Raw genomic sequence first — 15,008 nt, 5'->3', positions numbered from 1 at the left:
ACAGATTGCAGTATTAAGCTTGTACACTATTCCAAACTCATGTTTTACATTTCCTGATGTTTACCTGTTGAAAACTCGCTGCCATGGTTCTAGGCTGTTCTAGGTGGTTGCCAGGGCATTATGCGGTTGCTAAGAGTGTTTTTAGTGTTGCTATGTGTGGTTGCTAGGGTGTTTTGCTGAAGTTTCTGTCTGTAGATACGACTCTGTCCCTCCTTCAACAGTAGATGCTTGAGTTAAACGGAATAAGACAGTAAGTGTGTGAAGCCTTCAGGTCACAGATATGGTCCTCCATTAAACTGAAGCCGTTCTCGGCCCGAAGCCTAAACAAACTCCAGCGTCTCACAGCATCAACAAACCTGTTGTGCTTCATTACAAAGCGTCCTCCATCTTTCTGTGAGTCTGTGTCCATCTGTCTCGTTCATCAGCTGCCGGGCTGTTTAATTCAGCGCCCGCGTCTCTGTCAGCAGATCCTCACGGGGAAATTAGAGTTCACTGATTAACCGTGAAAACAGAGACGGGTTCAGAAACACGACAAAACAACCTGGGGTCCGCAAGGGAAAAGTTAAAAATTGATTTAAAAAGAAAAAAGATTCGAATAAAGAAAGAAATGTAAAAAATGAATGAATAAATAAATAAATAAAATTAAATAACAAAATTATATTCAAATAAATACATAAATGATTATAATAAAGAGTAAATAAATAAATAAAAATTAATAAAATTAAATTAAAATAAACAATAATAATAGAATAAAATAAAGAAATAATAAATTAATAAACATTAATATTATATTAAAATAACTACATAATAAATAAGTAAACAATAGAAATTAGATTAAAATGTATAAATAATAAATATGTAAACAATAAAATTAAAAAAATTATAAAATAAAAATTTATATATATATATATAATTAAATAAACAATTATATTAAAATGAGTAAATAAATAAACAATGATATTGAAATAATTACATAAAAATATAAATTTATATTAAAATAAATAAGAAAACAATAAAATAGATAAAAATAGATAAATAAAAAATAAATAAAAATAATTTACATTTTTAAATAATTTTAAATAAATAAAAATAAAAAATAATAATAAAAGTAAACAATAGAAATTACATTTAAAATTGAAAAAAATTATATTAAAATAAATAATAAAATAATTACATTTATAAAATAATAAATGATAAAAAATAGATTATATTATATTAATAGATTATATTAATTAAATAAATTATATTAATAAAATTTAAATAAATAAGTAAATAAAAATAGATTAAAATAAATAAACAAATAATACATCTAACAATTAGAGTAATAGAGTGGATTAAAAAAAACTACATAGAAACTAAATATTTAAAATAAAATAAATATTTTTCAACTAATATTTTAAATGGGTCTAGTATATAGTACACACATTTAAATAAGTCTACATTAAAACTTTATACATTAAAATACACAGCTGCCTTTTAAACTTTAGGATGGGGTCCCTCGCATGAGGATGATCATATCTGGGGATTTATTATATTCTGTATTAAATCTAGAAATAATACAGTAAAGCTCTCACAGATCATGTACTAGAAGCACACATGCATACAGACACACGTAACCGTCTTTATGAATCAGTTTACCTCCTCCATCGCTCCACAAACACACAACAGATCCTAAAAGTTCCTCTGATGATGATAAACAAACTCAGCTGGAGGAAATAAACCACATCTGACTGGAGCAAAGCAGCAATTACCCACAATGCACAACTAATTACACCATGTAAACAAAGAGTTCCTGCGACGCTCCTCCGGCGATGAACTCAAACTCCATCCATCTCACGCTCATTCCACATGAACGTCTGTGAAACTGAACGTAGAACAAGTGCGTGGTTATCTAACCCGTCCATGAGAAACACACACATGCTGCGGATCGATACACACACACACACACACACACACACACACACACAAATGATAACTGATCGTCCATCAGGGTCTGTGTGAGTCTGGAGTCAATGTTCAGACGAAACACAAACGAACGAATCGGTGTGAATGACTCTCTGAAGATCCGTTCTGCTCGTCCTCGTTCACTCAGAAACTCGTCATCATGATTAATGGAGTAAACGAGTCTCCTCTGATCTCTACAGACGCCTCGAGAGCCCGAGATCTTCAGCGGGAGTCTGAGACGTGACAAACCCTGAGAACCCCGTGAGAGCCTGAGGATTGGATGGTTGATTCACTCACAGAGCCAGAAACACGCGGAGCCGATGCAGCATGGGACCCGGGCAAACGCTTTCCAAAATTAGACAGCCTCGTAAATGAGCTGCAGACATCTGCTCCGAATCCATCTAGTGTTTTACACCTTCATGTGCCTGACTGCTCTGTAGTAAAGCGTCTGTTCAAGTGTGAATCTTAAAGAGACAGTTCACCTAGAAACACCCTCATGCTCTCGTGTGTCGCCACACTAGCTTGAATATGCAGAACAGAGAAGAATTTAAGTGATACATGACTCTGTTTCTTTAGTCCGCTTCTCGTTGCACACATCACATGACGGCAAACATATAGAGCATAACTCATACACTGCAAAACAATGTCAACTAGCGTGAGACAGACTCGTGTCGTGACTGCATTAAGCTGGTAAACCAGTAAATGTTCACATGATACCTGTGCAGAGACGTGATGCAACGCACTGAAATCATGTAGAAAACACACTGTGACTTTAATGGACTGTTGAGTCACTGATAAACTCAGTCCGTCTAGATCAGGAGCCCCAAATATCATCCTCATGTGAGGGACCCTCATCCTGACATCTATGAAGGCTAATTAATGGGTTTAAAATATTAGTCTATTTGCAAAAAATTGCAATACATCAGCGATATTTTTTTCTATTCACTATAGAACTGTATTATTTACTTAAATTAAATTTTACTTATTTGAATTTATTTATATAAAATAATTTTATTTTAATATTTTTTCATTTAATTGAATATAATTGTTTTATATGAATACATTTTATTTATTTAAATCAAATGTAATTTTATTAAATTTTCTATGTATTTTTATATATATATATATATATATATATAATCTTAATAAATTTTGTTATTTATTTTATTCAAATGTATTTATTTAAAATAACTGCATTTATTATAATATTTTTAATTTATTTTTAAATTGATATATTTAATATCATATTTATTATTTTGTTATTTATTTATATTAAATGTATTTAAATAAAAAAATATTTTATTCAATTTTCTATTCATTTAAATATCATTTTATGTATGTATGTATGTATTTATTTATTTATTTATTTATTTATCTCAATACATTTTGGTATTTATTTTAATCAAATGTATTTATTTAAAATAAAGGTATTTATTATAATATTTTTAATTTATTTTTAATTTAAGAATGAAATATCATAACATTTATTGATTTAATTATTTTAATCAATTTTATTGATTTACTTTAATCAAATGCATTTATTGTAATTATTTTGTTATTTATTTATTTAAATATTTAATAGAATTTATTTAAAAATAAATATATGTAATTATCAAATTTAAAAAATAACCAAAAATACCATTATTTTAAATAAATACATTTGATTAAAATAAATATCAAAATACATTAAGATAAATAAATAAATACACATATAAATAAAATAGATAAATAAATAGAAAATTGAATCAAATGAAATTTGATTTAAATAAATACATTTGATTAAAATAAATAACAAAATGTCTTAATGTTAATAAATATAATGATATTTAATTAAATATTAAATTAAAAAAATACATTATTTAAATAAATTTATATTTATAAATATATTTAATTGTTTTATTTATCTATTCTGATACATTTTATTTTATTTATTTTCTATTTTAATCAAATTTAGTTAGTTCATTGGTTAGTTAGTCAGTCTTATTTTTTAACTTATTTTTATTTTTTATATTTTCCCCCCGACCCCTGATCTCGACTGGAGCAGGAAACTCATATTTCTATTTATATGTGATGGGGCTGGTTCTTTTCCCAGAATCCCCTGCAGGTGTGTCAGACCTGCAGTGAGGATGCAGACACAGAGGTTTCCCATGAGTCTCTGAGGCGGGGAGGTATTTCCTCACCCCTGAAGCTCAGATCTCGTCTGGAGAGTTTTGACCTTTCGTCCACATCGGCTCCTGCCAGAGGAGATGAAGCTGCAGACGAGTCTGTCTGCTCATCATGTGTCTGATTCTGCTATTGATTACGGCTGCGTTTCTCCTGTAGAGACGTCTAAATCATGCCTGAGCCTCAGGTGTGTCTCACCTCGCTGTCTGAGGGCCGAGAGCGGTCGTGACGTGTCTGACATATCTACCTCCTCTGTTCGACTCATGAATATATTAATTAACATAAAAGACCAGTAAATTGTATGATATAATCTGGAATAAATTCAATTTAATATACTGTTGATGACCACAGCCAGACAATAAATCAGAAACACTCCCTGCCTGTCAATCATTCCTGTGATTGACAGCTGTGCTGTGATGGCACAGTTTACTGATTAGATCCAGTTTCCACAGCGACCGTAACGCACGTTTCCTCTTCCTGCGGGCCGGACGAGGAACAAGGGAAGCGGGAAGGACGTTTGGTCCCGGTGAAATGAGATCCGACACAAACGCTCGTTTATTAAAGATTCCAGAATCAAACGAGCTCAGTCGTAAGTGGCCCGTGTGTCAGATATTATTGGCAGCTTGAATGGATTTTGTAATCTGAATTAATTACTAACGCATGTGAGCTGATCCGAGCACAATCGATCTCGATCGGACAAAAGCTCGCAGTCCCAGAAGCCTTTGTGCTGCCTGCATTCAGAAGCTTCTCATTAAAGTGTATCTATCAGCACATATTCACATCAGTCATATCACACGTTATTACCAGATCTCGTTTGTTCAGGACTGGAAGTTATTCACACACACACAAACAAATCTGAACTGACTGTACAAACCGGTAAAAACCAGATCTATTCGTGTCAAAATCTGACATATCTATTATAAACCTCATCTCATGAATATTAATTAACATTAAAATGCCAGTAAAAGAGCAGGATTCCAGCCCACAGCTTCATTTAGTAACTGAAAAATCTGTTTACATGAATTGTTTTTCGTTAATCTGAATAATTCCGATCTGATTTTAGAGTTCCCTTAATGTTTTCTCTATTTTACCCTTTTGCAAGTATTATGGGAACGTTACTTTTGAATGTTCTCAAAAAAGTTGTTAGTAACATTTAAAAAATATTAGTCTAACGTCCAATTAAAATGTTTCAGAAAAACGATGCATGAACGATGTTTAAGTAACGTTTTTGTGCTAATGTTTTGAGAACATTATTAAAGACCAGATAACGAGCGTTCTATTAACGTTACTGGAAGAACGTTTGTTCGTAACTTCTGAGAACTTCTGAGAACGTTCCCCGTTGACACCTCGATAATGTCCACTGCAAGTATCGTTTTTCCCTTGATGACATATCTAAAAAGAAAACGTACATTTATTTCAGAAGGGTTTTTTGCAAATATTTAGTAAATATTCCACTCCACTGAACAGTTAGTTAGACATAAATAAACATGCACACGTTCATAAGACGTAAAATGTATGTAAACATGACACTGCGTATGTGTTTTTAAATCCCAAAACTGTCGTATTCAAGTATTTACGTGCTTAATTTTTAATGTTAAGTCATACAGGTCTGAAACAACATGAGACAGAAAAAAAGATATGACATCCAAAGTTTGTAAGGAAGTACAACTAGATCTCTTTTATTGAATCCAAAAGGTTTTAATTATATTTTTCTACATATAAAGGTATTTTAAAGATTTTGAAGTGTCAAAAGGTCCAAAGGCCAATACAGTCATTTCATTAGTGATTAAAATATCTTAAAATGTAATAAATGTATATATTTTTTATTCTGGCATGATTTTATAACATCATATATCAACATAGTGCAGAATGGTATTAAAATTATGTGTAGAAGTCGTTGCTTTGTTATGAGAAAGAATGTCCGGAAAAATGAATTTCACTGATGTCATTCGGAGTAACCGATATAAAGGGACCATTTTGGATCAAGTCATGCGGTCAATATCATGTGACAGGATGTGACATCATTCAGACACCTGCAAAGGACCACATGGTCGTGAAGCAAAGTAACTAACTCTCTCTTAACTATTTGAAAAATTCATGTTTTCTCTTGATCATACGCATGTCCCGAAACATCAGGTCATGCGGTACAACCGCTATAAAACATGGAAAATGTTGTAATATTTTAAAAACTTGTACTAAATATAAAATTTTTGATTTTTGCTAGCTAGCTAGATATCAGCCTGTTAGCATTGTTTGCAAATATCATCATTCGGTATAACCAAAAGTGTCATTCGGTAAAACCGATATTTTGGTTAAACTGAATGACTTTTTTGGTTACAAATTTTGTCCATCTTGTAATAAATGACAAAAGCAGTTTTAAATGATTATAAAAACCACATAATCTCATTGTTACCACTTAATAAAACTTCAAAATTAATTATATCTCCATTATGTTTTTTTTACACTTTTAAAAACCTTATTCGTCAATGACACAAATAAAGGTTGTTGGGGAATGTTTTAGAAAATACTACTTCAGTTTTTCTACTTCAATATTTCACATTTAGTTCAATGTTTTACTTGCCATTTCTTTGTAATTCTTTGAAATTTACTAGCAATTTCTAATTTTTATTGTAAAAAAAAAATATTAAAAAAAAAACATTATCGTTATTTGAAATAAAATAAACACCATTTGAAATACAATAAAAACAAAATAACTTATTTTATTTCAGCTAGTTACCAAGAAAACAACAATGAAAATGAGGAATCAGATGATGTTTTTGTCATGCGTTAGAGTTGGATTCAGCTCTTGTGTGGAGAGGTACATGTAAATGGATTCAGCTCTGCTTTTGTCCTTCCTCCTTTATCATCCTCTCCAGCCAGACGCGTCCCATCATGCCCTCTGTCACCCTCCGTCTTATCAGGGCGGCCGCAGAGAGTCTCTGCCGTGACCCGGGCCGTGACACGCGGACGAGCCTCTCACGGATGAGACGGGCGCTTTGTGTTCCCCGTATCCCGACATCCAACGGGAGACAGTCGCCGCTAACAGGTGATAACACACCTCTATTCAGATCACACCCGCGTTTGAGGAAATGTCAGAGCGGATATTGAAGCGCAGATATCTCACCGAACAGCACGGACCATCTGCTTAATAACAAACCTGGAGAATCCCACAGAGACACGCACAACGACGGAGAAAGAGACGCACTCGTCTGTTATCAAACAAACACACTCAGAGTATGTGTGTTTCTGTGTCACTAAACGAAACATAATGACTGTTTTCACACAGGTTTCTCAAACGTCTGTCAAACAGATAGTCCCGCCCACAAACTCACAAGATTTATACATAAACACTACAGATGTCAGAGTATCACATGACTGAAGTGTGTTTCTGTGTCGCTAAACGAAACATAATGACTGTTTTCACACAGGTTTCTCTAACGTCAGTCAAACAGATTAGATTACAATTAACAAAAACTAAAACTAAAATACATAAAAAATAACATTTCCTTACTTCAAATGAAATAAACATTTACTGAAATAATATAAAAACTTAAACTTATTTTATTTCAGCTAGTTGACAAGGAAACATTTCTCATTTTCATTTAATTTAACTTGATGTACAAAAATAACTAAGACTAAAACTAAAATAAGATGAATAAAAACTATAAACATTTAAAAAAAAAATGGCAAAAACAAACTTCAACTTAAATGAAAATAAAAATGGAAAATAAAAAAAAGAACAAATTTGAAATATTAATAAAACTATTACAGTATTTTAATGATACTATAACAACTAAAATAATAACTAATAACAGATGTTTAAGTCCGAATTTGGCATGTTGGACAGTGTTATTTTGGTAATATACCATTATAGTTTTTATTAATATTCTGAATTAGTTTTTATTTTTATATTTTCTTTTTTTCATTTTAATTTTAGATACAATTTTTGTAATTTTGTTGTTTTTTTTTAAAACTATTTGTATTAGTTTTATACATTTTTTCCATTTTTTGGTTTTAGCAATTTCAGTAATTCATCTTAAACTAAACAAAAATTAGAAATGTCTTGGCAACTAAGTCTTTCATATTTTATTAAAGTAATATTTTATTTCAATTAACAACATTTTTTAACAGTTTTAGTTATTTTAATACTTCAACTTAAACTAAACAAATCAGAAATGCTGTCTTGGAAACTAACTAAAATAAAATGTGTTTTTTATCATTTATTTCAGATTTTATATTTTGTTTTATTTTATTTCAATTCACAAGAATGTTTTTTATCAGTTTTTAGTTTTAGTCAGCGATGATAATCACCCTGATGTCGGGCTGCTCAAACAAACAGATGAACATTCTGAAAGCGTCACACAGTCACATGTCAAATGTTTTGGGGCGTTAAACACTTTCTTCCCATCATTCATCCTCCAGCAGTGGATCTGCTCCAGTTTCTCTCTCTAACAGCTCCGTCTCAATGATGAAGTCAATTAACCAGTTCTCCTTCTGTTCGGGACGGAGCGGGTCACATGACTGCCAGCGTGTGTGTTTCCATTCACACACAAAGACAAAAGCTCAAGCTGTTCACACACAAACACACTGAAGCCAAACAGTTCGTTACGTAAATGAGGCAGATCACTGCTGTGAACTACATTACAGATGAAATCACGGATACAGACACTCGCCACTCACATGACCTCAAACAGAAGAATAACAGCGCCAATAACCAAACAAAACACACGCTGGAGGTCAGTATCAATTCATAAATCACATCATTATGACTCCAAATCTATCAGCCCAATTATATCATTCCTAAAATGTCTTTACCTGTGGTAAAATCTGTCCCTCATGTCTTACTGCTGTCATCTACCCATAATGCATCAGTCCAGCAGTTCAAACCATGAACATTAAGTGTGTCTCTCTTTCTTGACGCGTGTTCACCTGTGCTCAGGTGATAAGACTCTTTCCTCCCGTCAGGATCTGTAAAGGTCAAAGCGTCTGAAGTCGCACATGTTAAAGGTCAATCTACAGATGGAGATGCGGATGATACCAGAGTAAATCACATCAGATCCACGTGTGTTTATGAGGATCAGCGTGAGTCAGACCCTCCTGGAGGATGACAAATGACAGCTGTCAATCAAATGACACGCCAGCTCTGGATCTGAGACCCTCGTTCAGATTGAGTTCATACAGGGGGAAATGATTTAAGACGGGTGAAGGTTAAAAATGTTCAATCAAATATTCAGATCTTACAAATCAAGAGTCAAAATATTTGAAGCTGAAAATCTGTGAACGGCAGATTGATGTCTGTTTATGATGCGTCATTTCAGCCAGCCATCACACACACACACACACACACACACACGTTCACACATGCATTATTAATAGACGTGTGATTATGTAACGCCGCCGTGAAGCTTCAGTCTGTTGGGGGTCTGTAAATATTCCCTTTTCATATTCCTGCTCAGAATGAGCTGGAAAAATGACGACGTCAGCAGCAGCCGGAGGCTCGATCCCGCTGAACCCCAACACATTCACTCACATCTCCGGCCTTCCATCGGAGCAACGGCCTTTCTGGATGCTCACGGAAAACCAGGCTGATATTTAAACACAATCCCACCGGATAAAGATTCGGAATGAGGAATAAAACATTCTTATTCTCTCTTTTAACCATATAAAGCCTTATCTAAGGCCTCTAAATGATCAAAACATTGCATTTTATGTCAGTATCCACTATACTGTTATAAAGATCTCATTCATTTACATTACAAGCATCAGAATTTCATTTAAATATCAGAATCTGAAGCAAATTGAATGTTTTTTGCTCAGTTTGAGTCTCTGAATAAAATTGAGCTGTTTTTTCTTCTATATTCTCACTATATCAGAATATATACGCCATATGACTATTATTTCATATGTCAGGCTCTCAGACTGAGCCATTTTAATGCACAAACAACGTCTGTTTCCAAACAGGTTTCCTTGCTATTCAAAGTAAAAGAGGCTCAGAGAAACAATCAGGAGAGCCAGAATTCCTCCATCCGTGGGATTCAGAGAGGAACGGAGAACCTCTGGCTCTCTCTGTGTTTCTGCAGGTAATCTGGCAGCTGTGGACACGAGATCAATCAAACGGCTCATTTTTCTCCTCTTTTGTTCCTGCTTCCAGCTGTGATGTTTGTGGGCCATCAGTCAGCGAGAGGCGGCCGGACAGAGAGATGGATTGGGACATTTGAAGCGTCCAGTCCGGTCACGGGGCCTCAGGCCATTCACACACACACACACACGCACACACACATCCCAGCAGAGATGAAACTCATTTATCAAACACACCTGTCCACTTCACATGTTCAGAAAGACACACACACACTTCATGAAGTTACTATTGAGCTCCAAATGGACCCACACCTGACAAACAATGCATTACTATGATTTTCCCAGTAGCTCTTCACAAATGTACAGTATATGGATTTTAAAATCATTTAAAGGGGACCTATAACGCCCCTTTTCACAAGATGTAATATAAGTCTCTAGTGTCTCCAGAATGTGTCTGTGAAGTTTCAGCTCAAAATACCCCACAGATCATTTATTATAGCTTGTCAAATTTGCCCCTATTTGGGTGTGAGCAAAAACACGCTGTTTTTGTGTGTGTCCCTTTAAATGCAAATGAGCTGCTGCTCCCGCCCCCTTTTCCAGAAGAGGGCGGAGCTTTAACAGCTCAACAACAACAAAGCTGGAGAATCTCACGCAGCCAAAATGAGGATTGTCAGTAACGGTGTTCAGCCTTACATTGTTCAAACCGGAGTCGACACTGATGTAGAGACTCAGGAAGAAGTTACAACTTTTAGACATTTCTGAATGGTTAGTGGATGAATTTATGTAGTTGCTGTGGAGTTGATTCAACTCATCCACTAGCATGTGCCGTCATGTTAATCTTTTGTGTTGAATTGACCCTCGTTTGTGAAGCAGTCCGGCGTAAAATGACGGCATGTCAACAACACTCTACTACAACAACTCTTCCTCTTCTCTAAAGCAGCCCGACATGGCCCCGCCCCCTTTGTTGTGTGTTCTCGGAGGCGGGGTTTATGTAAATGTTAGGGTTAGTGATGTCACCAACCCGGGAAGAAGCTCGTTGTAGTCTCTATACCAGCCGTTTGTTGTAGTCCTAAACAGTGATTTCTGTAAAAGAAAATATCTCCCTTTGCATTGAACTTTGAGTGTCGTAACTTTGCAGATGTTGTTTATGATCAAACAGTGACATTACACACTAACTAAAGTTAAAAAAGTCAAATCATAATCAACCACTGCTTTAATAGAGACTCACACTCAAAACAGTGATTTCAAGACAATTGCAAGAGCCTATAGTGTAACTAGAAAAACGTTAAAGTTTTCTATATATAAAATATTAAAATGATGCGCAGGGATGTTTGTCAACACTACTGAATGAGTCATTAGAATCAACTAGATCTGAATGAACCAACCACCAAATGATTCACTGAACTGTTCATATGTTATTTGAGTGAAATGGAAAATATTCCAGGAAAGGAAGCTCAAATGGTGGAAAATTTCTATAAATATGTAAACACCAGTTCAGCATGTCTATAGGGGGCGCTCTCTCTTCAACACCTGCACTGCAGAATAAACTGAAGGCATCTTTAACCTCAAGTCTCTGGAGACATCAGCTCGGCATTATGGGACTTATAGACCATCAGCAGACAATTAAACAGCGCAGCGTACGCACACAAACACCAGCGAGGATGGAAATGTCACTTCCTGTGCAGTGATGTGTTGCACACGCATCTGCAGAAGGACTAATTAGAGCAGAGAACGACACACACCATTGAATCTGACTGCTCCCGAATCACACACAAGACAACATCGCACAAAAACACTGAACAATGACATTCACTTCATTATAGATGTGTCTTGTTGAATTACTATACATATACACCATGTTTCAGACACTTTCTAAGGAGGAATCACCTGTATCCATCACAAAGCAATCCCAGAATGCATTGCAATGCTCTTTATGAAGTAAAAAGGAGGTCAATATAACACCTGGAGTCTCTATCCGTTAGCATTCCCATTCATCTCAATGGCAGATGTTCAGGAGCGCCGGAATTACATCATTAGGTCTTAAAGGAACAGCAGCAGAGCTTGTGTAATTATAAGAGTCAGAAAGAAATATAAGAACCTTAAAGGTTGAAGCTGGCTGCTGAAGCGCATGAGAGATGAACGACACACTGACACACTTTCAGCTCGCGCTTTGAAACACCAAATATTCACTTATGTGATGGTGTCTTCTCACAGGAGACCAGCTTCTGTTATCAAACAAACACAGATCAGATACACATCAATAAACTCCAGATCTGATCCAGCTGAAGACCACGTTCAGAAGCAGAAGAATAAACTCACAACATATTGGGAAGAAACCCTAAAATAAAGTCAAAAACCACAGCAGAAGAGGAATCAACTCCAGCGATGACAAGAAATAGATGCGAAAACGCAGCAGTTAAACACAGAAGTTCTCTGAGACATTTTATTGTGGATTAATTCTATTAATTTAGTGTTGTTGGGGATGCTGAAGAGCAGAAACGTGACCTACAGAAGCTTGATCTTCATCGGTCTGATTAAAACGATCCAGCCGGAGGAGATTCGTCAAAACTCCTCGTTACAGAACAACAGTGGCAATTAACCGAGTGAATCTCCCGTCACACACACAGCGGAACATTTCACGTTTTATTAAGACCCGGAATCATTTTCTACGAGCGCTAATGAGACCGCTGTGAACGTGACGAGAGTGTGTGTGCGAAACGGAGGCCATTAAAGCCCTTCAGCATCATAAGAGTTAATGAAACACTCAGCAGAGAATCAATCAGGAACTACAGGAGAAGATCGTCCTTCTGCTCAACAACGATTCATTAGTCACTTATACACTCATCGTTTGATTGTTCATCAGCAAGGAAATCATAAATGTACAATAAGGGACATCAACTGTACAACAGAACTCATTCTACAAAACTACTATGATGGTTTTACCATGGTACTTTGATATATTCAATGCCATTTGGTACAAAATGATTACCTTGTAAATGGACTCCAAAGAATAGCTACTATGAAATGACCATAGTACATCCATTCCAAAACTATGGTATATGGCAAAAAATTACATGGTATTTATTACCATGGTACATGTCCAAAACACCATGATATTATTGCACCATTATAGTGTTCGACAACCAGAATGCCAAGTCTCAAAATGGTATTACCATGGTACAACTATGGTATTATGTGAAAAGCAACCACAGTAAGCACTGTGAGCAAAAATACAAAAGTATAAAAAAGTAAAACCATGAAAAAATAGTGTAAGACGATGATGCATGTCTAAAAACTATGGTATTATGTGGAAAAAGCATTGTAAAATTATGGTAAATATCCAAAAGTATGGTATAATATGGAAAACCACAGTAAGCAGCATGACCAAATATAGTATGGTTTTACATTGTAATGGTTATACATTGTAAAATGTCCAAAATATAATGTGTGAAGATTAAGAACCACTGTAAAACCATGGTACATGTCCAAAAACTATAGTATTAATTGAAAAACAACTATAGTAAAAAGCCATTATTAAAAAAGGAATTGGATTATTATTCAAATACAGTGCAAAACCATGATACCATGTCCAAAAATTATTGTATTATGTCGGGAAAACAGAGTAAAACCATGGTACTATATCCAACCACAGTAAGAACTGTGAGCAAAATGTATTATGTGAAAAAACACTGTAAAAACATGGTACATGTCCAGAAACTATGGTATTGTGTGAAAAAATGCTGTAAAACCACATGTCCAGAAACTATGGTATTATGTGGAAAAACACTGTAAAAACATGGTACATGTCCAAAAACTATAGTATTGTGTGAAAAACAGCCACAGTAAGAAGGCATGATCAAAAAAGGAATTGTATTATCAATAAAATCCAGTGTAAAACCATGATACCATGTCCAAAAATTATGGGGAAAACAGAGTAAAACCATGGTATATGTCCATAAACTATGGTATTATGTGAAAAAAAAACTATGGTTTTACGTGGAAAACAACCACAGAAGCACCATGACCAAAAATACATGGTATCATTGTGGAAAAACCTATAGTATTATGTGGAAAAAATCATGAAAAATAACAACCACCATAATCAAATATACATCGTATTATCGAGAAAAAAATAGTGTAAAACCATGGTACATATCCAAAAAAACAACGCTACTGCCATGATACAAATAATGGTGCAAACATGGTATTACCATAGTACCAAGTCCAGAAAGCAGGGTACTTTCCTGCCACATGAGAAAGTCTCTGAGCGCCACACAGACCTCTGAACCTGTCCGTCTGTCTCAGGTAAGGGACGTGTCGCGTGTCTCACCTGTGAGATCTCGTACAGTAGTTTGTAGTGCTCCTCTCTCTTCTGTAAACTACACAGATTGCAGCCCATCCTCGTGCTCAGGGATACGGCAGCCGTCTCGCTCTCCCCGCGGCGGCTCGCGGCTCTCCCTCTCATCCGTGTGTCGCCGCGCGGACCCGCATGCACGCGCGCAGCCTCTGGCATCTGACAGCAGCGGCTCGCTCGCGCTCTCTCTCTCTCTCTCTGAGACGCGGACACGCCCCCTTCAGCAGCACAGCCTATGAATAATGATGCGATATGCATGAGAGGGGTGTGGCTATATGGGTGGGAGGAGTCAGGGCTGAGACAATAAGGTTCTTTTGTGTCAGGCTGCACAATAATGCATAGAGATTTTAAGTGGTTTTTAGTCTTAAACTCTTATTACTGGTTGGGGAGAAGCAGCTCACACTGGAATTGATCAGAAGCTTTTCAACATAAAATGCAAAAAGCAAAGTAGGTCACCAATCTGCAGAGA

At 35.3% G+C, this 15,008-nt stretch overlaps 1 protein-coding gene across 1 annotated transcript in view; it reads right to left on the bottom strand.

Moving 5' to 3' along the window:
• LOC127507811 (PDZ domain-containing RING finger protein 4-like) overlaps positions 1-14,717 on the bottom strand; it is a 36,275-nt gene extending 21,558 nt beyond the window's left edge. Inside the window, 1 exon segment of the mRNA XM_051885237.1 lies at positions 14,516-14,717. Coding sequence (XP_051741197.1) covers positions 14,516-14,698 — 183 coding nt within the window. The 5' untranslated portion in view covers positions 14,699-14,717.
• Between the last annotated feature and the right edge of the window lie 291 nt (positions 14,718-15,008).

This window comes from Ctenopharyngodon idella, chromosome 24, assembly GCF_019924925.1.
Source record: "Ctenopharyngodon idella isolate HZGC_01 chromosome 24, HZGC01, whole genome shotgun sequence".
NCBI classification, from domain to species: domain Eukaryota; kingdom Metazoa; phylum Chordata; class Actinopteri; order Cypriniformes; family Xenocyprididae; genus Ctenopharyngodon; species Ctenopharyngodon idella.
This window is presented reverse-complemented; position numbering and strand designations above follow the sequence as displayed.